Raw genomic sequence first — 27513 nt, 5'->3', positions numbered from 1 at the left:
GGAACATAAACGCATCGACAAACACTTCCTGTCTGCAAAACATGTGAGGAGAGCTGCAGACCAGGGACAATCCAGAAATGCTCATGAATGTCAGTTTAGAAGCTATCAAAGTTTTCAAATCAAGCACCTTTTGAGAATGTCAATGTTTGTTGGTAATTATCTTACAAAACTAGGAAGTATTTTTGGTTTATGTATTAAAAGTTATGGTTGTTTTTTGATTTTAGAAAAAAAAAAATCGCAACTTTTAGGAAAATGCCCCGCGAAATCAGGCGTTTTAGCCGCAACAATCACGAAAAATGCCCGTGAAATCCTGGAGGGATTCCTTCAATGAATGCTGAGCCTTTAAACTAATAGTTGTTTTATTTTTAGGTATTTGTAGCACTGTACTACAGATAATCCGGATCTGAATCTCTATTTACGGACTTTGGAAAGTCCGTCAAAACGTTTCTGTTGGTGTTAAAACTCGGCCTGATTTCCGTCACATCACACGAGTCGTCAGCTCTGCCTCTCTTCTCCATCCAGGGAATCGTGACGGCCAGACGCGTCTGATCAAAGACGGGCAGAAGGTGGAGGCATATCAGTGGAGCGTCAGCGACGGCCGCTGGCTGAAGATCGGCGACGTGGTCGGCGGCTCGAACCAGCAGACCTCCAAGAGCGTGATGTTCGAGGGGAAGGTAAGGAGCCCGGTTGCCGGTGGGGGGGGGAGGGAGCGCCGCGCGAGGGCTTTTAACCGACGAGCTGTCGTCTGGCTTCAGGAGTACGATTACGTCTTCACCATCGACGTGAACGAGGGCGGGCCGTCCCTGAAGCTGCCTTACAACGTGGCGGAGGACCCCTGGCTGACGGCGCACAATTTCCTGCAGAAGAACGACCTGAGCCCCATGTTCCTCGACCAAGTCGCTAATTTTATTATCGAGAACACTAAAGGTCACGTGGTGGGTCCGGCTCAGCCTGGCGGCGGGGATCCGTTCACAGGTGAGGCCACGGCGTACGAACCCGGGGGTTCTAACAAGGTTGAGTCGAGACCTTTCGCCGACGCGCCACGCTCGGGGGGAGGGAGAGCTCAGAAAGTTTACCCTTTAAGGATGACGCTACAAAACAGCTCGAGTTGAATTATTTATTCTAACGAGGCAGAGAGTTCATACAAGGACCAGCGCCGGGGCTTCTGTAGACAGCATCTTAAGGATGAAGCCGGAAGCAGACGCCCCGAACAAAGGAAGTGTCCGCTCATATAGACCCGAGGCTCCGCCCCACAGGAGCGCATCCTCACATCTAATCGGTAATATTACTACGTGAAGCCGAAACTCTAACTTAACTGCTTCAAACAAGCGATTCTGTGGGTGTGACGTAACCTTGGCAGCTAATGGATGACAGCTGATTTATCTCTTTAACACTTAATCTTACTTTAGGACATATCTAACAGTCCTCTAGACCTGAGGTCCCCAACCTTTTCAGCTCCACGGACCGGTTCATTATCAGACAGTATTTTCACGGACCGGCATTTAAAGGTGTGTCTGATAAATACAACAAAATAAAACGATACGAGCGGCATTAAAACGGGGGTATTTTTTAAAAACATAATAAACGTAAACCCAACGTGTCCTCGCAGCTTTGTTAGGTGCGTTATCAACATGAATAACAGCCTCTCCTCCCCCTGATGTTCTCTGTGTTTAAACACGCCCTTCAAAATAAGAGACACCACAAATATAAACTCACCATAACGCTGAATCAGTGGGAGCCCTGAGCCTGTTTCTCAGTAACCAGACGACCCCATCTTCCAGAGACGTTTGTTTTTTACACGTTTTGCTGCTTGTGGGTTTGTTTTTAGCAGTAACGGATCACGTGACCTAGATAAGCGTTCTGACACGCTGAAAAAGTCCTTTGGATAAAAGATGAAACCGTCCAGAGGACCTGACTCAACCTTGTTACATTTTACATATTTTCCGCACTATAAAGCGTACTGGATTATAAGACTCGCTGTCAATGAATGGTCTATTTTTGAACTTTTGTCATATATAAGGCGCATTAAGCGAAACAAAACAGCCCCGTCTTTTCGGAGGATACCTCACCGACGTTAGCATCAAGTATAAACACCGCCGTGCTCGGAGCCGTGCACGACTCTAACTGAGCCTTAAAGCTGCGAGCGGTGCAGCTTTGTAGTTTAACCAAAGTCGTACTAAAACATCACGACTTCTTACACATATAAGGCACTACGGATTATAATTTGAAGGCTTTTAAGTGCGCCTTATAGTCCGGAAAATACGGTACCTGGATTATTGAGCGTGCATCAGGATACCTGGCGATCGTTCCAGAAAAAAAAAAAGGAACTCTTTTGGTATCTTCTTGCCATCATTTACTAAATCAGCACTTTCCTTCTCTGTTTTTTTTTGTGTGTATTTTTACGGGCAGGAGGAGCTCGGTACATTCCTGGGTCCTCTGACGACGGCCAGGGCTTCGGAGCGGATCCGTTCACAGGTCGGAGTGTTTCCCAACATGTTTTCTCCGATGTGGAGACGCCCATGGATGCAGCTTCACGGCCGTTTTCTTTCTCTTAACGCCTCACAGGTGCCGGTCGATACATCCCAGGGTCGAACCCCAACCCGGGCGCTCCTGGAGGCGGGGCCGACCCGTTCACAGGTGAGCTTCTGACTGAAACAAAAAGAAAAGTCATCTGAATGAACAATTAGGTGGGATCGGACACAGCTGAGGACTCAAAAACAGAATATTAACTGAAAACACTTTGATATTTCTCAGTAAACTCAGTAAAATTAGCTTTTTTCCTCCCAGACTTCATTATAATGTCTTTAAGTGGCCTTGGTTAATAAGTTGTTCTTAAACAAAATGAAGAAAGAAAGAAAAGAAAGTGAACAATGGGAGGATAAAAAGTTATTTCAGGTCTAAAAAAAGGAGATGAACAGTGTCTGAAATTAGAAAACAAAGAAAAAACAGTAAAAAAAGTGACAAAGACCGAGAGATTCTGTTAATCTTCGACTGTATGTCGAGTTTTTACTTTTTTATTGATCACCTTTGTTCGCGCTAAAATGTTATTTTTTTTATATCAAGCTGTGTCGTTTTTATGGTGTTTTTCATAGAATCAACAATAAAACAGGAAAAAGAAACGTCTTTGTGACGAGAAATTTGGATCAAAGAGCCTAGAGTCGTTTTAAAATCGGTTTGTTTGCCAAGTTGTGTTTTACGCGTCGACGCAGCTCTTTGAGTTCAGGAGCCTTTGTCTGCCTGAATTATTTCTTTGTTTAAAAAAACCCAAAACAAAACAGATTCTTCTATAAAACGTTCAAGTCCTAGAGGTAAAATGAGTGAAAAACCAGTCAAAGTCCAACTAAAACCATCAAAAAGTCTGAAGAAGCATCAATTAAATCATCTTTATTTATAGAACGCATTTAAAACAGACAAAGTCGACCAAATTGCTGAACACTAAAACAATAAGTTTAAATAAAGACATAATTAGTATGAATTTCTACTTTTCGTTTTGGCTTCAAACGATAAAACACCAACATTTCGCCACGTTCCGCTTCACGAGCGTCCCGCCGTCAGACTTTGACGCTGAGTGTTGACCTCGCCGGGTCGTCCTCCTCCTCTGCAGGAAAAGGCGCCTACTCCTCCGCAGCCCAGAAGACGCCGACCAACATCTACTTCCCCAAGTCGGACGGCGTGACCTTTGAGCAAGCCAACGCCTCCCAGATTATCGGTAAGCGTTTTAGATTCAGATCTGAAAATGTGCGTCAGGCAGGCCTGTGGTTCTCAAAGCTCCACGTGGTCGTCGAGGATAGTACGCGTCACGGTCTTGGCTCTTCTTTCGCCCCACAGGAACTGAACGTCTTTGCTGTTTTGTACCTTTTGTTGCTTTAGATCCTGTCGAGGATTCACCGGCACCACGACCGGTTCACTGTCCGCTCAGTTCCCCAAAGCGTTTCTCAAAATATTCTCTGTGCTTTTTGTTTCAAGTAGTTTCCATTTGGGGTGGGTGCAGCGGTTAGAGCTGTCGCCTCACAGCGAGAAGGTTGCAGGTTCGCTTCCCGACCTGGGGGCCTTTCTGGGTGGAGTTTACATGTCCTCCCTGTTAGGTGTTAGGTGTATGTTAGATTTACTGGGTGTGAGTGAGAGCGTGACTGCTGGTCTGTCTCGTTTGTCCCTGTGTCTGTGTGATGGACTTGCGACCTGTCCAGGGTGTCCCCCGCCTCTCGCACAACGACTGCTGGAGACGGACACCAGCTCCCCGCGACTCGAAATGGAGAAATGGATGGATGGTTTCCATTTGGAACAAAGATTGTATATCTGCTGTGGAGCCGTTGAAGGTTCTTAAACCAAAATTTCTTGACTAATTAAACAAAGAAATGAAACTGTAAAATCCACACCGTGTAGGATAACTTTCATTTCGACATCTGAGAGTTTATTCATCCCGATTATATGCACAATAGAAATACTGATGATTTATTCTGAAAACCTCTTGTATTTTTTTTTTGTTAGATTTTAAGTTTACTGTAATAAACATAAATTTGCTTAAAAATGTGAGTTAATTCAATAAAACTCCAATTGTTGTTTTTTTAAGCCAAGCTAAAGGAGCTGAACGCAGAGGCCCCTCAGGAGCAGAAACTCTCTGAAGACGTGTTGGAAAGTCTGGAGACATTGTTGTCGTCGGTTTGTGGCTCGAACTTGTCTGACCCTCCCCCGACCATCCAGCAGATCAACGTCCTCTGGAAGGCTTCACACTGGCCTGAAGGTAAAACACCTTTGCCTTTCTTTTTTTTTTTTTTTTCTGCCACGTAGCGACTCCTTAACGATGTCCTTTCCTTATGCGCCGCAGACATCGTGTTTCCCGTTCTGGACATCCTGAGGCTGGCGGTGCGCCACCCGCAGGTGAACGAGAGCCTCTGCGGCGAGGCGGAGGGCGTCCAGCTGTGCAACCACCTGCTGAAGCTGATGAGGTCCGAGAGCCGTCCCGCCAACCAGATGCTGGCGCTGCGCACCCTCTGCAACTGCTTCAGCGGCAGGCACGGCCGCGCGCTCCTCATGGCGCAGCGCGAGACGGTGCTGTCGCACGCCGCCCACCTGGCCGCCGTCCGCAATAAGAACATCCACATCGCCCTGGCCACGCTGGTGCTCAACTACGCGGGCTGCCTCCACAGCCAGCCCGACCTGGAGGCCAAGGCGCAGTGTCTGTCCGTGGCCAGCAGGGCCCTGGAGACCGTGCAAGACAAGGAGGCCATTTTCAGGCTGCTGGTGGCCTTGGGGACCACCGTGGCCTCCGACGAGACGGCCCGGGACTTGGCACGCTCCCTCGGCGTCAGCTCTCAGATTTCCAAATACTCGTCGGTGTCCGATCCGTCGAAGGTGGGCGAGTGCTGCCAGCTGGTTTTAAAAGAACTCCTCTGACGTGAATAGTTTCTGTCGGTTGTGATGGATGCGCAAAAAATATTACACTTGTGTGGTCTGCAATAAAAAACAAACAAAACAAAAAAAAAAACAGAACAAACGAACACTCTCTAAATATGCCTAGCATGTGTTTTTATTACTGTCGCTCCCTGGAGATTTTATCTGGTAAGTGTGCGGTCGGTGCGATCAGGACTTATGGATGAAATATTAACAGGAGAAGTTAAATCTGCTCTGATTCCTCACATGTTCCGTCTCACTTCCTGCTGTTGTTACACTTTAACTTGTTTGTTTCGTCACAGCTCAGGTCAGATATGCGTTTGAATCGGGGCTGAAGTCCGGCTTCGAAACTTTACCCTGACTGTTTTAGATTTAGTCTGCTCCTTTGGGAAAGGTCTTCATTTGATACGATTTATTTATTTTCTTGCACATTTAACTTTATATGTTTTTTTTTTTTGTAAGAAGTGAAAAATAAGTATGCCCCGATACAAGTTACCCACACAGCTACTAGAACAAAAATAATATTACTATTATTTCATTATAAATTAAAAACCTTTATTTAACCAGGCAAGTCCCATTGGGATCACAGATCTGCCTGAAGGCACCCTTAACATGCATGTTTTTAGACACTTACAGACCATATAAAGCCAGAACAGTTCACGCATCTTGATTTCACATCATCTGTTTTAGGCCTGCAGCACATCCGAACAACACAAAGGTAAGGAGAATGCAAGTCATGTTGGGTGAAATGTAATGTTCCAGACAAATGTTAACAATAGCAGATTAGTGTCATGATTTTAAAGAAAAAGTAGCTTCACTTTGTAAATCTATACTGAAGGTCAGAAAAGGCACAAATCAGATCTGGGTACAATTGATCAGCAAATGACATCAAAAAACAGTATAAGTAGATAAAATGGAAAGCAAAACATTATTTGTAAGAAAAACTTAATACATTCATGCTGGAGCAGAGTTTTCCATCGTTTCACTGCCTCTATGAAGTATTTTCTTGAGAAAAACTATTTTCAAAGTTTTTTTTCTTATTCATTTTCTTACTTTTTATTGTTTTTCTTCATTATTTTAATTCTTTTATTTAATTTTTCTTCATTTGGCCAGTTTTCTGTATACGTAAATGCATGTATGTATATAAAATTTGGCCAAAATAGATGTAATGTATATTTTTTTTTTTTCAAATTGTAGTTTTACTTTGAAAAATCGGCTGTAGCCGGATATAGTTCTGAACAACATCCGGGTCATTATTGGAAAAATTGGCGGTTTGTGTCTCGGTTCTTTGGTGTTTCTGTGTGGAAGTTTTTAACAAATGTCGTAATGAAAGTTGTCCTAAACGGTGTGGATTTTACAGTGCGAGATTCAACTGTCCTTCGTTTAATTTTTTATTTAAATGTCTGTTTTTTTTTGTTTTTTAGACGTTCACGCCAGTTTTCCCGAACTTAACCGCTGACGTTAGCATCGAAGCTAACTCGGCTCGGGGGCGTTGTGTTGGCTTTTTTCGCCCTGTTTTTCTGTTTTGTTAGTTTTGTTTTTAAACTGTCCTTGGAAACAATGACGAACCCAACATTATGGCAGAAGAAAAACGGACAGTATCTGTGGTTTTCCCTTCTCGGGATGGGATTTCAACCCGACGCCGCCGTTTCGTCCATCGCGAACAAAACCAGCATTAAACACCTCAACCTTGGCCCGTGGGTTCGGCTTACATTTAGGTCGTCTTTTTCTATTTCTGATAGCTTAAATGTGCCTACTAATTGTCTTTTCCTCTTCTGTGGCAAACAGGAACATGTTCGACAGACCAAATAAAGACGCCTTTTACATAGTGACCCATTTCCTGTTGGAGAAATTCAACCCCACGAGATTCCAGGAGGCGTACAGGTGAAGTTGGGTACAAAGATGATGTGATCAGGTGTTCATCAGATTTAATGACAGGGTTATGTTTTGGCTTTAAGGCACTGCTGGCCCGTTTTGAACCACAAAGCAGACGCTGAGTTCCGCAAAGTTACCTGTTCGTGGATCCGGGAAATCATGGTAAGACATAATTTTAGTAATATTTCGTCTTTCTTGTTTTTTTTTTTTTTTGTCCTCTCTTCTCGGTGTTATCTTCACCTGACATGCATAAATCAAGGTTCCTACACAGTCTTGATAAGTAACTTAGTTTTTGTCTTTTAAATGTCTGATAAATCTTTGAAAAATAAAAGTTCTGACAAGACTGGCGAGCTAATGGCTGGTCTGAACGCGGCGAAATAGGTTTTGCGTAGTAAAAACCAAACAAATAAATCTTTCAGATTAAGTTTGAGGCTTGTATTACTGGAAGATTTTCAACACGGCCGTCGTTGGGGACATCTGGTGGCCAAACGCATGAAGCGCAGCTTGAATCTTCAATCTAAAATCAGATGTGTATTTTTTAATGTTCCCCATTATTTTGATGAGCGAGTGTTCCTTGTTTAAACGAGCCGTGGCGTGATTGCCCTTAGCTTGTGACTTCTTCACATTTGTCAACATAATCGTTAAAAACAACCAAAAATAATAATGAACAACACAGTTTCTTAGTCTGCTTGTGCTGGGAGGTCCCTGCCTTCGTGTGTTTATGTTCCATTAATTCAGGTACTTTTTAGATGATATATATATATCATATTGTAACTTATATATTTATGTCTGATTTTGACCTGGGTGTAGAAGCCCTTATGAACCTGTAAAATAAATGGATGGATATTTGTTTGTGTAGAAATGTCTTTGTCTTTTGCAGCGTTCAAACAATTTAATACTTGACTATTACTTAAATACAAACAGAAAAAAACAAAAATGTATTTGTTTTTTAAATTAGAATTTGCCTAAAAACCCAGATAAAAATGCAAGTTCTATAAAATGGACAGAAGTGATTTAAAAACTATCAGTTTGATAAAAAGATGAACAGGATGAGAAGTTTCAGCTTTTTAAAAATGTTTTATCACTAAATCAGGAACAGAAAGATGTTCTTTTTATCTTGCAGTCACCTCAAACAGTAAATTTATGTCTTAAGTCTGTTTTTTTTTATCGTTTGAGTCCATTACGATGCAGGACTTTTCACTCTGCTCTCCTCGTAGGACGACGCTGCGAACGCCGGATCCAAAGTCGTGCCGTCACTCTTTCTGTCCCCCGGCGGCCCCAAGTTCATCAGCTTGATGCTCCATTTGGCCAATCGCGTCATCCTGCAGGAGATGAAGACGCTCAACACAGGTGCCGTCCTCTCTTTGATTTCCGTGTCTCCGGCTCTGTCCGGAACGTGTCTCCGGCTCACTTCAGTTTTCGGTTAAACGCGCCTCCAACGTCGCCTCGTCTCGTTGTCAGACGGCAGCTGGGTCCCCGAGGCTGCGGCGGCGCCGACGACCTCCGCCGACACGGCCGTTAAAAGGTTCAACCTGATCCGTACGAGGTTCTTGAGGGCGGCGGTTGATCAGGATCGATTTCTCCATGAGTACCAGAGGCGAGCCCAGTAAGTCCTCCGCCGCCGGACGGAAACGTGTCTTCATATTTCCACCAGATGAGGCGGAGAGAACGAAGGTTTTCCACATCAGTCGTCTTCTTCTTTCAGCTGTTTCCTCTTCAGGGGACAAGTCGTTCTTCTCCATCTAACTCCGTCCTCTGCATCCTCTGTCCTCACTCCAACTAACTGCATCCATATGTCTCCTCTTTGTCTCTAACATCCTTCCACCAATATACCCACTGTCCCTCCTCTGCACATGTCCAAACCATCTCACTAACTTTATCTCCCAGTCCTTCAACCTGTGCTGGACCTCTGATGACCTCATTCTTAATCCTGTCCATCCTCGTCCCTCCCAAGGAGAACCTCAACATCTTCAGCTCTGCCACTTCCTGTTCCGTCTCCTGTCTTTTTTTTTGTCTCCAAACCGTCCAACGTAGCTCCTCTCACCACTGCCAGCGCCACAAAAAGATCTTATCAACTAATTACAAAGCAGCTTGTGGGAATTAAATCATTTCTTTTTCTGTCATGTGGAAAAAACATTTAGTTTAAAAACTTATTTTCAAGTCATTTAAGTCATATCGGAGGCCATTTTGTAGCTGATAAAGGTGTTTTTTAACAGGTGAGCAGCACTCCTTTCACTTCAGATCGTTCTGATTTGAGCTGGCACACATTTCTGTGGCGGGAGTCCGCAGCTACGTCACGAAAAATTCATATAATCCTCTTGATTTGTTTCCGATTCCACCCTGACGTTCTCACTGATATGACGCAGAGTCTGCCATGAATCCGGTTTTCTTGATTTGTGTTTCCAACAAGCCTTGCTGTTGTTAACGCAGGATGGTTTTTATGGTCTTCAGGGGTCTGGTTAAGTCCATGAGGGACGTCAAAGCAGAAGGTGCCAAGTACGACGAGCTGCTTAAGTCAGTTTAACTCTTTCTCTCAACATTTTGGCCTAAAATTGATTGACAGAAGCGATTTAAACAAACTGAGTTGTCTACTTTCAGGCGCTGCAGTCCTGATTCTGCAGAGGATGAAGCTTCTCGCTCAGAGAAGATCAAAAAGGTGCGTCTTACATACCTAAAGCCAACCAAATCGGGCTACTTTAAACGATGTTTTGTTTTTTTTAAAGAGGAGGTTCTATTTTCCAAGGTGCGCTCCCTGTGGTCGGACGTCGAGGCGACGCTGTCGGCCATCGGAGAGGAGCGGGCCGCCATGGAGGCCGTTCTGAAGGGGGACGCGGACCAGCGCGTCCTGGACGGGACGGGCCGCGTCCTCAGAATTCCCCGTTGTCTGCAGGAGAGAATTGAACAGCTCCCGCATCAGGTGGGAGTCGCAGCTCTGTGGTTTGAGTCGCGGTGTTGACAAAGACGGTTAAAACGATTCTTTAAAAACATGGATTTAAATCAGTGCGTCCTTTTTAGATTTCCTAATATTTGCAGGCTTTTCTTTCTCCTCATTATCATAGTTGAATGTTTATGTTATGTTAGTATAATTATATCTTACTTTTGGTTTTTCCTCAGTTTATCTTTAGCATGACTTAAGTCCATTATATCCGCCTTTGCTTGTTTAAACTCATTTTAGTTTGCTTGGCTAAGCTTATTTTATATTTTAGTTCAGCTTAGCCTGTGTTTTAAATACTGATTTTTTTCTGACACCTTCAGTTGGCCTTTTATTAAAATGTTTTTAACTCTTAGTTCGCCTTCAGGCACCTTTTAGTTTAGTTTATTTTAGCTTCTATCATTTCTGATCTGTTCAGCTGAGGTTTTTTTAGTTTATGTTAGCGTTTATTATATCTTAGTTTAGTTTTCCTTAGTTTATTTTTAGTATGACTTGTGTTAGATAAGTACTTTTGTGTCTTACTTAGATTATCTTAGCTCATATCTTACATATCGTTGTGTGTGTTTTCACGACGACTCTGTATTTTTTGTGTTTTCTTCCACTTTTCCAGCTGAACTCGGGGAGTGTGTACGAAGCCGGCCAGCTGAACCTCCTCTGCGTGGCGGAGTTGTCGAACCACGCGCTGCGGCTCCTGAAGGAGGAGCAGGAGAAGGAGCAGCGCGGCCGGGCCTCCCCTGCCCCGGCGCCCCGGCTCGGTTCCCGGGACCTGCAGGAGAAGTGTCGCCAGATGACCCGGGTGCTGCAGGAGCTCCACCTCATCAGGTGCGACCCGCTCCAATGGGACGCCTTTTCTGATCAGAAACATAAAACGGCCCGAGAAGTTAACGCTGAAATGCTCTGTCCTGCTGCGTCGCCCCGTCAGGCAGAAACTCTCGAAGGAAGAAATTCCAGAAATCAGGAACGCCGTCAGGGAGCTGGAGGCCGACTGGGACAAGAGGTGGACGGAGACTCTGAAAGGAACGCCTCTCGTGTCTTTCCTGAAAGAAGACCCGGTGAGTGGCCCCTCAGTGGCATGCTTCTTCTGCAGCTACGTGCTGAGATAAAGAGCCTCTGTCTTGTATTTCTTTTAAAACAGAATGAACTCAATATAAAGTCGTAACGGCGATTTTATTTTTTATTTTTTTGCTTTGAAGCTGAGAAAATGAAGCTCAAACGTCCTGATTTGAGAGGAAGAGTCGATCAGATTTTTAGGTGGAGGTGGGAATGAAACGAAGAGCAACCCATCTTTCCCACGGCAACTTTTAAATATCTCTGTTTGAGCAATTTTTCTCTGGTGAAATTAATAAAAAGATACCCAAAGGAGAGTTTCGCTGTAACATCCACTTTAGCCAGTCTTTAGTTTCCACATCATAGACACAATCATTTATTTTTTCCTCTAATTTTAAGGTGATAAGTTTGTAGCTGTTTACATTTTTATTGAGTTTTTTTTTTTTTTAGAAACCAGTCATTTTAATTAGCTTTAACAAGAAGTTTTAAAATGATCGTCCTACGGTCTGGAGAGACTCCTGGGATGCCAATCATTTGAGTTTGTTTTTTCCTAAAATGACGTCAGTCTCGACGAGCCTCTGATTTCCTTTCCCGTCGTTTTCAGGCGCTTGGTTTCCTCTCGCCGATGGCCCCGCTGTCCTTCGAACCGGCCGCCGAAGCTGCTTACCGAAGCAGCGTCTTCTCCCAGTTTCCCGCCAAGCTTCCCGGTGAGCGGAGCCGCATCGCGTTTCGCCGCCTGCCATTTTAAACTGTTTGCGTCCGGCTCTTAAATGTTGTCTTCGCTTTTTCAGAGGAGAAGCCCGAAGGCGGTGAGCCGGAGGAGGAAGCCGGAGACGCGAGTGGTCCGAACGCAAAAAGGTAATTTAGCCCGCCGGGATGACTCCGGCATGTTTTTTAGCAACGGGGAGGCAGATACCCGGGCAGCCCGGAGCCGTGGTCTGTCTGTCACTGGTTCTCCCCAAAGCATCCCTGCTCTCTGATGACCGCGGCGAATTGAGGGAAATCGCCACGGACAGATACGGAGCAGACACTCCCACTGAAGGGAAACGCACCAATCATGTTGTTTTCCTTTCTTAACCTTCATTTCTGCTTAAATAAATAAAAGCTTAAACACAAAAAAACGGCAGATTTTGTTTACAGAAAGCTATATAGGTAAATAACTGGTTATTTTTTTCTCATTTTAAACACCAATAAAGTGTCATTTTTACTGACCAATGCCTTTAATCCCATGTCAGTTTGTGCCAGTTTCCATGTATTTTAATTCAATTATTATTTTTTTATCAGTAAGTGGCTCTTTCCTTATAATTTCAGATATTAGGCTTACAGTAGAAGCACCATAATTAAATCATTTCTCATTAATAAATATTAATTTCCTTCAGCCTGCCTGAGCCGAACTGTCAGAGTGACGAGTGGAGATTTCCTTTCTGTTTCGTTTCCGAGCAGTTTCCCGACGACCGACGAGGCGTCTGACGGCGCCAAGATATCTCGAGTGAACACGTCTCTGGACTGGCTGTTCGACACGCCGCCATCCCCTCCCCAAAGAGCTCCGCCTCCGCTGCTTCAGGTGAGCGTTCTTGGTTCGATTCGTGTTTTATTGGATTTTTTTTTTTTTTTTTTAAACTTTTAGTTTTTTATTTTTAGGCCAGCGTTAGGAAGACGTCCTATCAGAAGGTCGCTCCGTCGAAGACGAGAACTCAGATCTTGGACTTGGAGTATGAAAACCTCGCCGATCAGGTTTGTTGGCGACTCTTTGGCGATCGTTTTTACCCGTTTGTGTGTAGACCTGGCGAAAAGCCTCACGAGCGACCGTTAGTTCGCAGACGCTGTAACCACGAGTCCTTCGGAGGGCCGAGGTAAAGGCTCGGATCTGGAGAACCTCCTCAGCACTCTTCAGAGAGACCCGTTCTCCGCCAAAAAGCAGCTGCCTCGAACACCCGAGAGCCTGAGTGAGTGAAGTCGGTTTTTATTTTTTATTTTAGCCTTTATGTTTTAACTTTAAGCTCTGTTAACATCTCCCTTTTTGTTGTAAAGTTATGGAAGTGAAGAGCTCCTGGAGAAAAGCGGTAGAAGAAGACGAAGCAACGAGACTTTCCCCGCCGTCGGAGCTGGACAGCAGCCCAGACGGTCAGCCGCGGAACCTAAGCGTGGACGTTCCCTCCCTGACCGTTTCCTGTACCGCCGGCACCCCTGTCTGCCAGCAGGGGGCGGGGCAGAGATCCTCCCTTCTGTGGGACACGTTCCACGCGGACGCCGCCGACAGCCCAAGCGGCACCGGCAGCAGCGCCGTCCAGTTCAGCCTCGACACGGAAACCCTCCCCGAGCTGCCGAGCTGCGACAGCCCGAGCCTCGAGGACGGAGCTGCGGGCGCCGAGAGCGAGGAGGACGAAGGGATAGTCACGCTGAACTTCGACCTGCCGACGACGACCACCACCCCACCCCGCCAGGGTCGGAACCAGCGAGCGAGCGGCGACGACGGCAACAGGACAACCCCGAGTCTTCTGTTAGACTTCAGGGACGAAGACTGGCTGATGCAACCCGGAGCGCCGGGAAACACCAACAAGGTGTTTTCCCTGGATCTGGATTCACTGGACACGCCTTCGCCAGGACGGAAACAAGAGTTCAGCCTCCCGAAACTCATCACCTTCTCCCCCATAGATGACATGAAATGTTAGGCGCGGCGACTCAAACCAGTCTCAGATTTTAATTTGTGTTTGTTATTTTTAACTAATGTCTGTAAATAACTAAAATAAACAACATCTGTTGCACAATGAAAAGAGCATGATTGTTCCCGGGATAGATCGGCTCATTGGAAGTGGGGTTCTGTGGAAAAAAGGTTACGAACAGTTAACCTGCTGTAGATGGACTCTGAAGGACATCAGTTCGGGGAAATAGTTTAATTCTGACCGGATTTTTTTTTTTTTCAGCTCCAATCTCATAGTGACTCATAACAAGATACAAGTTTCTCAATAAATATACACTAAAAACCACGGGATGAGATTTTTTTTTTTTTTTTCATTTTCCAGTCGAAAAACCGACACGACAGAAAAATAAAAAACGAGAGCTCGTTCTGCTAATAACACTTGTTTGTTGTCATAAGATTCAATGGTTGGATTTTTAAGGAAAAACTGACAGTTCAACGATTTATTCATTTAACAGATATGCCCTCAGGAGCATACGGAAGAACCACACACAGCCTATACAAACGTGTGTATATGTATAGAAAGAGCAAGTAAAACAAAACTTGTTCACATTTAACAGTAAAAATAGTAGAGAAAACAAATTTTAGACTAATTTGTGTATGTATCTGACTTTAGGTGGATTAGAGAAAATCTACAATAAATTCAAACGTCTGTTCCCAGTAAGAACCTTTGACAAATCGTATGTTTGTAATCGTCCCACTGTGAAAAAAGGCGTTTCAAACGAGTCATATGTGGACCTTTTTGTTATTAAGGTTGTGATGCAAACAGGTGTTTTATTTTTTTAAACGAGAAATAAAACCCACAAACTCGGAACGATCCCGAAGCTCCGTCCGTCGGCCTCGGGCTTCGATGACCAAATTAAAGAGATCCAGGGAAGATAATAAGCAGTCTGCCGCAGTCTGGGTTAAACGCGCCCTTAATCTGTCACAATGGTCGGGTCGGCTGGACTAATTAGATAAATGGCCACCTGCTCTTTTTTTTTTTTGCCTTCTATGACATCTGGCCGAACAAAAGAAACAATTATCCGCGAGCGGCGATTAAACAGCTCGTGCTGGAACAGTTACTTCTCCCATGCGTGGTTGGTTACCTGTCGAGGATTGGAGTTCGCAGCTTGGGGTGTTCCTCTATTTTTTTTTGTTGTTGTTGCCAAGCCCAGACACAGATTAAGAACTTAGTTGCACGATTAATTTTTTTTTCTGTCCTTATAATGCTCATAAACCGAAGCACCTGGGGAGGATCCAGCTATCCCAACCATCATCCTGTGGGAATAACGCTGAATTTAAACTAAACTTCACAAACTTCAACTAGCATTTTATTTATTTTTAACTCTAATTAAACTTCGACTCGGTCGTTATAGATGAAAGCAAAGGCCTGGGGTGTTTTTTCCCCATCCCTGGCGAGCGCCGTTGATGGCCGCAGCTGAATTTCCGGAGCACGGCGGCATCGATTGGGCTATTGATTTTCATTGTAGAAAGTAGAAATCCAATTAAAAGTTGAACTGGGAACGGTTAATCCAATCAGGGCGATAAAAAGCATCGATCTCCGCCTCAGGATCAATAAGACGCGCTGGCGCAGGAAGTGGTTACTTTTACCAAAAGAACGAGGCGCCGGTGTGTGAAACGGGGATTTTCCCTTTTTTAAATTTTATTTTATCGTCTAATTTAAGCAGACAAATGGTTCCATTTGGAGTTCTTTAAAAACACATGAAGATTCCAGTTTTCAGCATGGCCTCACAGAAGTCGACTTAAAATCTGGTGCACGTACGCGACCTGCGCCGCCAAAAAAACGGGCCGCAGCGGGAAGTTTTTCCATGATCGAATCAAATTCTCCAAATCAAACACTTCAAAATGATCAGTAGTTTGTGAAAATTTGCTGATTTACCGCCTTGAAAACTCGATTTTTAACAGTCTGGTGTATTGGGAATTCCAGCCCAACGCTTGAGAATGACGCCAAAGATGATACGAAGGGATTTCCGGGGTGCTACGGCAGCCGGCAGAGGAAGATGGTCATCCAGGCATCCATTCATCTGACTTAAGCTAAACAAAACCACACGATCAGAGTAAAAAAAACAAAAAACACTCCTCCTTTCTTCATCTGTTTATTGGAAATGCTAAACTGCTCTTTGCAAAGTCCACCCGCCAACGGTCCGACGGCCACCGAGCCTCACGGAGGAGGATTGGAATGTAGGAGAGAAAAAAAACTGGAATTCCATGACCTCATCCCGCTCCTTCAGTCTGGACCAAAACACAATTATTTACTGTTAATCCAAAAGAATTCATCACTCGGATTAATACATGAGGCACTAACCACTGATTCAACATTCAAACCGTTTATTCCTTGTTTATTTACTTTATCTACTATTATTTAACCGTTCATACCCAAAACCTGCAGCCCAATCCAAAGATGGCCGCTCTGACTTCTGTTTTTTGTAACTTTTCTACTTTTCAAAAATACTTTACTTTATTTACAAATAAATTTCTCTGTATAAGCACACTGAAAAGCCTTTCACAAACTTTCTTCTCTTTAAAATCTGCTTCTGCTTTTGTTTTCCTACATTTTAGTTTTTAGCTACCGTTTTGCTACATTAGGCTAAACTTTGGCTACTTTTATCTTTTCAGCTCTTCTTCTGCTGCTTTTATCTTTTAGCTAGCCTTTTACTGCTTATAGATATTAGCTAGCTATTTGCTACTTTTAGTCACCATTCTTTTACTTTCTTGTAGCCTTTTGCTACTTTTAACTACTGTTCCGCTACCTTTAGCAAGCTTTTTACTACATTTGATGTTAGCTAGCTTTTTGTAATTTTTAAGCGTTTAGCTAAACTTCTGCCACTTATGGCTAGCTTTTTTCTCCTTTTAGTTACTGTTTTTAGCTCTTCTTCTGCTTCTTTTATCTTTTAGCTATTCTTTTACTACTTTTAGCTCTTAGCTAGCTTTTTGCAAACTTTAGGCTTTTAGGCAGTCTTTTATGGCTAGCCTTTTGCTCTTTTTAGCAGTGGTGGGCCATCAGGGCCAGCAAGGCCTTCTCTGCTGGCCTAACATAACCAAGAATCATCATAATTATGATAAAGGTTAATTTAATTTTTAATTTACTTTCCCAGATATCTAAACGTATTCATATTCTCTTCATGTCATATTATGCTCCTTCCAGTGCTGTTGTTTTTAGGTTAGAGTTTTTGTCCAATCAGAATTCTGCTGTCTTATGTTGCCAGGCTGTATGAAATCTGCCCGTGCCTTCAGAATCAATGAAGGCGTCTGTGCACTGTAAGTCAACGGGCAAAATACTGTTGATAGACAGTTGCGATAGCCAATCAGATCACGAGTTGTGTCAGCGAGGCCCTCTAGCTGGCCTCACGTTTATGGAACGCGTCCTGTGATTGGATATGGATACTTCCGAGTTTGAGCCGCGGCAGTGCTATGAAGATCAACAGAGTCACACCCGGGACTGTTACCGGTTAAAAACTTTTTTAACCCACAATGGCCGAAGGAGAGCAACACGTTGATTTGGTTGCTGATTTACTGGCAAGGCTGTTTTCAAGACGAACTTTTCAAGAGAAGCTACATCTCGTTAGAGGAGGACGGCCGACCCCCGAGCTAGCTAACCTGTCCCGAGCTAGCTAACCTGTTCCAGAATGGATTTTGTGTTGAAATACGTGTTTTGGGGGGGACACAGGTGTTTTGGTGAGTGCAAACATTTTATTTATTTTATTCTAATTTTTTTAGTTTTGACAGTAGCATACCAGATATGTTTTAATTGCTGATGCGGGTTTGTTGATTTTTAAAATGCACCAGATAATAGCCCATTTTGTACACAACTGAGGTGATGCAATGCCAAGTAGCGCTTAAGTGTGTTTCTAACTACTCTCCAGTCCTGGTGTTATAAATGCTGGCTTAATGAAAGTTATTTATTGACTAAATTGGACATCACTGAAGGCCTAAGTGTGAAATGCACTGCCTGCCACTGCTTTCTTGTAGCCTTTTGCTACTTTTAGCTCTTAGCTACTGTTCTGCTACTTTAATCTAAACTTTTGCTACGTTTAACTGTTTACTAGCCTTTTACTACATATAATGTTAGCTAGCTTTTTGCAAACTTTAAACTACCCTTCTGCTACTTATGGCCAGCCTTTTGCTCTTTTTATAGCCTTTTGCTACTTTTTGCTTTTAGCTACCTTTCTACTACTTAAAGCTAAACTTTTGCTACTTGAAAATTTTTAGCTACTGTTCTGCTACTTTTAGGTTTTACCTACATTTTTGCTATACTTTTAGACAGCCTTTTGTTACTTTTAACTTCTATTTACCATTTTGCTCATTTAAATTTTTAGCTCATGTTTGATTAATTTTAGCTTCTAGCTGTTGTTTTGCTCCTTTTAACTTGAACAGCTTAATTTCAGTTTCTTCAGCAGATTTCTGCATTTTCACAGAAAATACATTTAAAACAGAGCAGGAAACAGGATTCATGCCGACATTTGTTTTGCAGTAATCTTTATTTCTTTCGCACAACGACTCATGAGGAGACAGAGGAGACACGGAGGACGGTGGGGGGGGGAACGTCTGCGTGGGACGGAGTGGTGGGGTGAAGGTCAAAGGTCAGGGTGCTTGTAATTACCACAGTCAGGTTGAAGTCACCAGCCAAGCTGTTGCCTGTTTTTTTTTTCCCATGATGCAGTGTGTCGGAGGACTGGCCTACATGTGGCCCAGCATGCCTCCACTGATGCCACTTTGATCCGGACCTGCAGGGATGTCTGGGCACGGCGGCCCGGCGCACGGATCCATCAAATGGCAGCTTTGTTACGACGTTTCGGCTCGGACCTGGTGGATGGTGAGTGACCCGTTACACCCGGTCGGGTCTGAAACTGGTTTTAGATGGGAGCAGAAATAATAACCTGAAGGGAAAGGTTTGCTTTTTTTAATTTTAAAATCAGTCTTCAAAGAACTCTGGGATGAAAAACTTTATTGATTATTTATCGTAATTAAATAAATGATCAAAGGTGAAAGAAGAGAGGTAATGTGTGTGTGTGTGTGCGCGCGCGCGCGTGTTTGTGTGTGTGTGTGTGCGTGTCTTAATTTTAGATTATGCTCCACTTAAATTTATCTGCCGATAATTAGTGAGCATTTCGATTAGAGGAACTATATTTTCTGCCAAAACGAGGGGAGGACGCTGAAAGCTAAAACAAGCTAAAACTGAGTTGTTAAAGTGCAAAAAGCTGAACACTAGCTAAAAGCTAAAAGTAGCAAGGTTCTAGGTAAAAGTAGCAAAAGGGTATCAAAAAGTAGCACAACATTAGCTAAAAGCAGTAATAGATAGTTGGAAGCTAAAATTAGCAAAAGCCTAATTCAAGATTAAGTAGCAAAAGGCTAGCTACAAGTTGAAAGTAGCAAACTCTAAGCTAAAAGCTAAGGTTGACAAAAGGCTAACTGCAAGTTAAAACTAGCAAAATGTCTATCCAAAGGATGAAAGTACAATAACACCAGCTGAAAGTATCGATAGACTAACTTGATGCTAAAAGACTGACTAATAATAGCAAAGGCCTAAATAGCAAAAAGACAAGTTAAAAGTGGCAAACAACTAGCTAAAAGCTAATGGTAACAAAAAGCTAACTAACAGTTGAAAGTAGCAAAAGCCTAACTAAAAGCTAAAAGTAAAAAAAAGTAACTTGCTAAGAGCTAAAAATGGCAAAAGCCTAATTAAAAGTTTGAGAAGCAATGCTAAAAGTAGCAAAAGGCTAGCTACAAGTTATAGGTAGCAAACAACAAGCTAAAAGCTAGAAGTAACAAAATGCGAAAGGATGAAAGTAGCAAAAGGCTAGTTAGGGAAAAACAGATTAGGTTTGCTGAAGCAAATTTGACAGAAAATGTTTTTTTTTAAGGGTTTTAGGAGTTCTCCGTGTATTTCTATGGGGAAAATGTTTGTAAAATCTAAAAGTTATTCCCAGCTCCCAACTCCTGAACGAGCCGAACGCTCTGATACGACGGCAGGAAGTCTGCAGCAGAGACGTCTCCTCTGGTGAAAACCTCGGTTGGGCGAACGCAGAGACAGACAAAGAGTCCTTGTCCGGCCCGCGCCTTTCCCATGCTGACATTTATCTCTGAATATTTATTTACCCGCCTTGACTGCAGCCCAGCTGTCATTGTGCTCCATCTCCAGGCCGAGCTCTGTTTTTTTTTTTTTTTTGTCTCTCTGGATGAGAGAACTCCACTCTCTGCCGCCACCGCCGCCGTTTTCTGCTGATTCAGAGCGTCCCGTTTCCACTTCTTCGAGTCTGAAGCGATGCCAGACTTTACTCTGCGGAAGCAAACATCAAATCACTTAAGAGGCTTTCAACTCATTACAAATAGTCTTCTGTGGGTTTTTTTTTAGTTTATTGCGGGATCAATCTTTGTATTTGACGCTACATGCGAAGCCAAGAGGTGCGCAGCAGTCACTTGCAGGACTTCGACGAACGCAAACATGGCGGCAACTCGGCCATTTTTTCCACGTTAATTAGGCCAGAATTGACTGTGGTGGTAGCTGAGAGGTCAAAAGATTGCCAGAAACAAAATATACACTTTTGCACCAACCTTTCAAAACAAGGTTTACAGATAAAGCCAGGAAGATTTTTATTAGGACTGAAAATAATAATAATAATACCCTGCAGTTCTATTTGTGACCACACGATGGCGATAGATGCACATCAGGACGGATGAGCACCTTTTTAAGGCAGGAGTCAATGCAGCGTTATATTATTCTTCCACAGCATTAATGACGACAAAAAATACAAACTGAAATACAAAATAAAGCTAAGCAGGAATTTAAAATGCCTAAATTTTTCGAAAATGTCATAAAAACTTTCATATTTTAATCAATGGGAGGCTATCAAAAGAGGTGCTACTTGGAGAAAAAGCCAGAATAAGGAAAATGTATTTATTTTATGAATAATAACACCAACATTTTTATGTTTTTAACCAAGTGACTCATCAGAAGGGAGGACTGCATGTAAAAAGTGGACCCACATGGATAAAATAACATATTTAAATAATGTAAATAAAGTCATACAGTCCAATGTTCTCCAATAATAATAGTAATAATAATTATAATAACTTGTTGGTTCGGTGTAATGTCCTCCGTCCCTCCCGGTTGTCCGGTGGCCCCACAGCGGAAGTGAGGGGCCCCGGGGCCACCGGCGCTGACCAATGAGCGGCCGGAACCTAAAGGTCGTTACAAAACCTGACGGTGTGAAGCTGAGGGGCAGCAGACAGGGGCGGACAGGAAGCGGAAGGTTCTGCTTTCGAAATAAGACTCAGAGCGTCCCCCTCCATCGAGGTTGTTTTGAAGTAAAGGTTTATTAGCAGGAGGTTGATTAATGACTAAATAAAATGTGCAATATGAAGGTTAAAGCATCTTTTCACCTAATAGAGATTTATTTGTATGAACCCCTGAAAAGTATAAATGTATTTTTTATTTTGTTTTTTGTCCTCAAGTGGGTTTGGGTTTCTATGTTTTGGCGGACAAAAACAGGTCCCTTCTTTCTCTTTTTTACACAAATGGATGTTTATATTTCAGCTTTTTATTTATTATTATTGTTATTAAAGTGTTTAGGCACAATTTAAACCCCTTTTGAGCTGAACTTTTAAAAACAGAAAACTTATAATCCTCTTCTTTCAGTACAAATGGGCTTCTGGCATTTATATTTTTTAATATTAGTAGCAGTTGTAGTAGTAATTATGGTGATTATTTTGTGTCTTAGGAACAAATTAAAATGTTTGTGCTTCACTCCTTTTTCCTTTTTTGACCCAAAACAGAAACTTAGAATTTTTTTGTACAACTGATCGTCTACAGCGTATCTTTATCTTTATTTTTAGTAGTAGTAGTAGTGATCATAGTTGTAGTAGCAACAGTAATACACAAATTTAACCTTTTTGGGTTTTTCTTCTTTATAGTCATCTTTCTTCAGCACACTTGGACTTATAAAGTTTAAACATTTCAATTATTTTGTTTTTTATTGTTGTTGTTGTTGTTTTTGTATTTCAGTCACAAACAAAATCTCTTTGGGCTTTTCACTGATATTTTCCCCCCAAAACACAACTTAGTAGTTCTCTTAGTTTTTATTATTATTATTTATTCTATCTTTTATCATAAATTGGCATCTATTTCTCTTTGGGCACAAAAGAAGCACTGTTGAGGTTAACCTTTTATTGACACAAACAGAACCTCTTTTTTTAAGCAGAAATAGACCCAACATTCTTAGTTTTGGTAGTTTGCATTATTCCTACTAGACAGTTCTCGTCTATTTGTTTTTTCTTATTTAATTAGTGCTCGACTCTTCTCCACCCCCCCATAAACCTTTATTTAAAATTCGAGTGCACGTACAAAGCTTCTCGTCGCCTCACAGACAGCGCTGTTTTTTTTTGTTTTTATATATCCGGGTCTTATTGTGAAAAGCCACGCCGGAAGCGACTCCGCTCCGCTTCCGGTCGACTTGACGGTTGGCTTCTCTGAGAGCCGGAGGGGCGGCGGGGGGCAGTCAGTCCCAGCCAGGCAGTGAAAGTGAAGGCGGAGACCAGCCCAGAGCCGAGAACCCAGCCTCTTCTGGACCAGCTCCAGTGACCGAACCTCTCTCCCCCCCTCCCCGAAAGAAAAACAAAACAAAAACAAAAACAAAAAAACGATTCAAACAGTAAGACCTGAAGAGGAAAGAAGATAAGAGAAAGTTTTTTAAAAATACGATAACCGCGAGGTGCTCCTAACTTCTTTTCATCGCTAACTGCCAAGAATTGTCTTCCGGTGTTGACTTTTTCTTTTCTTTTCTTTTTTTTTTTTTGCTACAAGAGAGACAAGCGTCCAAAAAAAAGCCCAAAGTTGAGCGTGAGAAATGTGAAGCTACCGGCTTGTGTGTTTCCTCCAGACTCCAGGACCCCCCTTTAATCCATGCAGTACAGTGCGATGGTACGTGACAATTCCCGCTTTCAAATGTCGTGATAACGCTGTGTGGTGTTTGTTTGTTTTTGTTTTAATTGTGATAATGTCCGGCTGTCTTGTCGACGCCGATGAAATGCGGACGACAAAAAGCAACAAAATTCGGGGCTGAAAATCGCGCGAAAGTTGTCGCAGCCCGTGCGTCAGAACCCGATTTATTATCTTCCTAATCTGGCAAATGAAGTTTGGTGGACTGTTGACAGCTCTGTCACTGTGTGTGCGCGCGCGCGTTTAGGTGTGTGCGTGTGTGCGCGCGTGTGTGTGTTCACACGCTGCAGTAGCGAAGCAAAGTGTGGAACTTTATGTCCTCTCGGTGCAAAGTGCACACCGGGCTCCTCCACGCGCGACTCCCTAAAAAAAAAACCGCTTTAAGGAGGAATTCAGTTTTAAAAGGAAAAACAAAAACCCTGACAAGCAGCTGCTCGGTTCGCTTTATTTTCATGACCCATTAGTACAATTCGGCTTGAATTTTATTTTAAAAAAATATTTAATTTTAGCTGAAGCCCTGGTTCAAAGCCCCCCCCCCCTCGCTCGTTAGTCCCTCCTTCGCTCATAAACTAATTCAGAGTAAATGAATTGTTTGCTGCGTTTTCATATGAAGCCGTGAAGAAGAGGAGGAGGGAAGGAGGAGGAGGAGTGTGACTGTGTAATTACGTGAGAAAGGGGAAGGAGGGAGGGAGGGTGGAGGAAAAAAAAAAAAGTTTGGGTCTGATTTGCTGGGATCGCGCAGGACCGAAGGTGCGGATTTCACATCTAGTCTGGAGCCGAGGAGGGGAGGGGTTGAACTTCCCCCGCGCCGACAAGACGCGCAGAGAGTCCGCCGCGCGGCAGAGGAGCGAGCGCGCAGCTCCCGCACGCACGTCCCGCACTCCGGCTTCCCAGGAAAACCCCGAACACACACACACACATATATATATATATATCACTTTCTCCGCGGTGAGGACAATCTTCATGGATATCCTTGGATAATCCCCTCATTTCCTTTTATTTTTCTTTGAATTTTTTTTTTATTTTTTGGGGAATTTCGGTGGATTTTCACGCGGATCGCTGCTCCACACGGCGCTCCAGGGACGATGAAGTGATCAGAGGAAGTCCAGTCCCTCTCGCCATGTATTCCCCGATTTGTCTAACTCAGGTATTTCTGTGCGTTTCTCCGTCGTGTCCCTCCGTGGCGCTCAGAGGTAGCGAGAAAAAAAAAGAAAAAGAAAAAAACTTCTCTCCAATGCGCACAATTCTCTCCCTCCTTTTTTATTAATTTAAAAACCCTAAAACTCTGTTTAACCTTTTTAATGCACTTGTTAACGGATTTACCTGCGATCTGCTGGAGTCTTGGCCCTCCTTTTGTGTGCGTAAAGTTGTGCGTAAAGATGATCTTTAAAGATAAATCCAACGTGATAATCCTGCCTATTTGGGTTTTTTCTCACGTTCAGATTCACCTCACCTTAAAAAAAAAAAAACAACCAAAAATTAACCTCGCCCACTTCCTGCTAATCAACCTATTTTACTTGATTTAAATCTAAAAGTTAATAAAAATCATGTTTTTTTTTTTGAGGAAGGAATCAGGAGCCGCTCCAAACGCCTTGATGGGTTCAATTCAGCGGTTTGGACAGGAGGGGGGGGGGGGCTGCAGAGCGTTTTTTTGGCTGACTCAGTTTTACTGTTTATATTTTACTTGGCAATAAGTAAGTGATTGACTGAGATGTGGTTAGTTTGCGCTTAAAGAGGATTGTGCTTTTTATGGCCCCCAGATAAAGAGCGCCAGCTCACACCAGCCAGGCTGCGGCCAAGTCCTTTATCTTTACAGCTTTCTGCCCCCCCCCACCCCTTCCTTTTCTTTTTCTTTTATTTATTTCAACCTTAGCTAATGTAAAAATAAACACATATATATTAGTATCAGGAAGGCGTGAAAACAAATGCTGCTTGAACCCCCTTCAGCAGAGTTTTAGCTGGTTTCACATTAAAATGAGCCGATTTTTAGGACTTTATTGCCGCTTATAAACGGGGAGAAATCCAGTCCGAGCTTCGCCTTTTTAAAGCGACGATCCGTGGAGTTTTGGAAGTTTTTCCCGGCTGCTTCGTCGCGTTTAAACGAGACGAGCTTTTCACCATCTAAGTGTCTTTTTTCCACGTTAAGGCGAGCTCCTTTCAGCTCTTTTAAAAGAAGAGTTTCTTTTAAACAGTCTATCTAATCTTTCCGTTTCTTTCCCTGCAGCGTGCAACCAGCTTTCATTTCAAACAGAACGAAGTGAACGTTTTAGGTGTTTCCAAACAGGACTCCAGGAGCAAACACGTGCAGCAGAATCCGCTTTTATTTGACGCGTTCCCGGCGACGTTTAAACACCGGCTCGTTTTCTTCCTTTATCCCCCCTCGTTTTTAAAAATTTTTAAACGGTGACGGAACACTGTGCGAGTTGCTTTTTGAAGAAGCAATCTGTGGATTTGAGTGTGTGTGTGGGGAGGTGGGGTGGGGTGGGGTGAAGTTTTTTCCTCACCTAATTTACGAGCCAAGTTGGACCCCGGAGCGCGGCTCGGCGGAGGAGCAGGAACAGGGAGTGGATTTTTGTGGTTTCCCCATCGCCCGCTTTGCCCGAACGCCTCCCTGAGGAAAAAAAAAGAACAATGTGTGGTTTGACTCCTTAAAAGCCTGCTTCGGAACGACAACAAAAAAGAGGGGAAGAGTGTGTGTGTGTGTGTGGACAGGCTTATTAAATGTGACATTTTAATGATCTGAAAGAAAAAGATCAATTCATCGCTCGCCTAATCCGGCAGGACGAACGTTGAAGGGAGTTGTTGGAAACTGCTGCGGGATTACAGAGGTGTGATCTGTGCGGGCCTGTGGCTTTCTGCAGCCGTGGTTTTTAGGGTTTTTTTTGCTTTTAAACAAAGAGTCAAACAGGAAAATTTAGTGAGTTGCAGAAGTTTTCCCTTGATGCCACCTCTGCCTCGAACCAACGCTCTCCAAAACAAAACAAAAACAAGGCTGTATAGAACCCTACCACACCGGAACATGTTGCCTTCTAGAACCACACAGATCAGTGATCATGTAAGGGTTTAAAAAGGCTTAAAAAAATAACCTTGAATAGACGATGAAATAACGTCCGATTGGCTGGATGTGTCGGTTTCAGATCGTCAGGGTTTGTTTCCTGAATTCAGTTGGAATTCTTGCTGTTAATTTATATTTCTGATTGTTTTTTAATATATATATTTTATTTAGTTGTATTGTTTGTGGTATGGACCCCTGGAAGAATAGTTTCTACTACAGCAGGAACTCATGGGGGTCCTTAAATGAAATGAAAACCAAAAAAAAAGGGGGAGCTCCTCGTGCAAACGGAGAGGTCAGATTAGTGTCGGAAAATTGAAGCGACTGGATCCGATTTAAAAAAAAAAAATTGGATTCGAGTGGATTCTCGAGTGGATTCTCTCCAACTCACCTCCAACTTTTTGGAATCGAACAAATAGATTTTAAATTCTCTGCATTGGACGGTTTTTGGCTTTTTATATTATTTTTAAAAACTAAACTCAAACTTTTGCAGACGTCCTCCAGCGTTCGGACGTGTCTCTCCTGTTCGGGACTCTGTTGGGGTTTTTTTGCACACACAGCTCCAACGTTTCAGCCTTTGTGTGTGTGTGTGTTCGGTAGACGGGGAATCTTCTTAACTTCCTATTTTTGCGACTCCATCCTGTTCAGCTTATCCCCTCTGTGTTCCTGGACGTGGGATAAGTTCAGGATGTGGATAAGAGGCGTGTAATTCTTGGAAAAAAAACAAAACGAAACAAAACAACTCAAATTTTTTTGTGGAACGTCGCCGTAAACTGCGAGTAAATCTGTGCTCCGACGTTCCTCTCGGTGATTTAAAGCTGTCCGTCTCTTCCTCTCTCTCTCTCTCTCTCTCTGTCTCCCCCGACGCTCCAGGATGAATTCCATCCCTTCATCGAGGCACTTCTCCCCCACGTCCGGGCCATCGCCTACACGTGGTTCAACCTGCAGGCCCGCAAGCGCAAGTACTTCAAGAAGCACGAGAAGCGGATGTCCAAGGACGAGGAGCGCGCCGTGAAGGACGAGCTCCTGAGCGAGAAGCCCGAGGTGAAGCAGAAGTGGGCCTCCCGGCTGCTGGCCAAGCTGCGCAAGGACATCCGGCAGGAGTACCGGGAGGACTTTGTCCTCAGCGTGACGGGGAAGAAGCCGCCGTGTTGCGTGCTGTCCAACCCGGACCAGAAGGGCAAGATCCGCCGGATCGACTGCCTGCGGCAGGCCGACAAAGTCTGGCGCCTGGACCTGGTGATGGTCATCCTCTTCAAGGGCATCCCTCTGGAAAGTACGGACGGCGAGCGGCTCGTCAAGTCCCCGCATTGCACCAACCCAGCACTTTGTGTCCAGCCGCACCACATAACAGTATCGGTCAAGGAGCTGGACTTGTTTCTAGCGTACTATGTCCAGGACCAAGGTAGGCATCCACGTCACACCGTCTCTGTCTCTGTCTCTGTGTGTGTGTGACGGCTCGGCGAGGTCAGGGGTCACACACTTTCCTTTTTCTTTATTTTTGGGCTCGCCAGCCCAAATAAACACCAGAAACGTAATGTGAGCGTCTGCTCCGTGTAAACCCCCCCCCCCCCCCCCCC

General features: G+C 43.6%; 3 protein-coding genes, 1 long non-coding RNA gene and 1 other non-coding gene across 12 annotated transcripts in view; 4 read left to right on the top strand and 1 right to left on the bottom strand.

Moving 5' to 3' along the window:
- Positions 1 to 5485, top strand: part of plaa (phospholipase A2-activating protein) — a 13642-nt gene extending 8157 nt beyond the window's left edge. Inside the window, exons 8-14 of the mRNA XM_017414321.3 lie at positions 523 to 674; positions 756 to 975; positions 2410 to 2475; positions 2566 to 2637; positions 3605 to 3709; positions 4571 to 4741; positions 4826 to 5485. Coding sequence (XP_017269810.1) covers positions 523 to 674; positions 756 to 975; positions 2410 to 2475; positions 2566 to 2637; positions 3605 to 3709; positions 4571 to 4741; positions 4826 to 5394 — 1355 coding nt within the window. The 3' untranslated portion in view covers positions 5395 to 5485. The remainder of the gene's footprint in view (positions 1 to 522; positions 675 to 755; positions 976 to 2409; positions 2476 to 2565; positions 2638 to 3604; positions 3710 to 4570; positions 4742 to 4825) is intronic.
- A 130-nt stretch (positions 5486 to 5615) lies between these two features.
- On the top strand, positions 5616 to 14252 carry haus6 (HAUS augmin-like complex, subunit 6). The gene is made up of 16 exons (XM_017414334.3): positions 5616 to 7088; positions 7180 to 7275; positions 7350 to 7428; positions 8484 to 8616; positions 8728 to 8872; positions 9718 to 9780; positions 9865 to 9922; positions 10010 to 10183; positions 10809 to 11020; positions 11121 to 11250; positions 11850 to 11952; positions 12037 to 12103; positions 12689 to 12809; positions 12887 to 12979; positions 13059 to 13191; positions 13277 to 14252. Exons 1-16 carry the CDS (start codon positions 6952 to 6954, stop codon positions 13915 to 13917), a joined length of 2385 nt encoding a protein of 794 aa, XP_017269823.1. The 5' UTR covers positions 5616 to 6951; the 3' UTR covers positions 13918 to 14252.
- Positions 12148 to 12278, top strand: LOC112450451. The gene has a single exon (XR_003039086.1).
- A 5822-nt stretch (positions 14253 to 20074) lies between the features above and the next one.
- LOC119617152 lies at positions 20075 to 21225 on the bottom strand. The gene is made up of 2 exons (XR_005233339.1): positions 21019 to 21225; positions 20075 to 20223 (listed from the first exon to the last, which is right to left on the bottom strand). It is a non-coding gene; the product is annotated as an uncharacterized LOC119617152 (long non-coding RNA).
- Positions 21226 to 22448: 1223 nt separating this feature from the next.
- The window catches only part of LOC108234872 (nuclear factor 1 B-type), a 69671-nt gene continuing 64606 nt past the window's right edge, over positions 22449 to 27513 (top strand). For 3 of the 8 annotated variants that reach the window (XM_037976338.1, XM_017414461.3, XM_017414462.2), the window contains exons 1-2: positions 24002 to 24028; positions 26807 to 27338. In XM_037976338.1, coding sequence (XP_037832266.1) covers positions 24002 to 24028; positions 26807 to 27338 — 559 coding nt within the window. Of the gene's footprint in view, positions 22864 to 23617; positions 24029 to 26806; positions 27339 to 27513 lie in introns of those variants that run through there. The other 5 variants (XM_037976339.1, XM_037976337.1, XM_017414464.3 and 2 more) reach the window with 4 other exon arrangements.

Source organism: Kryptolebias marmoratus, linkage group LG7 (assembly GCF_001649575.2).
Source record: "Kryptolebias marmoratus isolate JLee-2015 linkage group LG7, ASM164957v2, whole genome shotgun sequence".
NCBI classification, from domain to species: Eukaryota; Metazoa; Chordata; class Actinopteri; order Cyprinodontiformes; family Rivulidae; genus Kryptolebias; species Kryptolebias marmoratus.
This window is presented reverse-complemented; position numbering and strand designations above follow the sequence as displayed.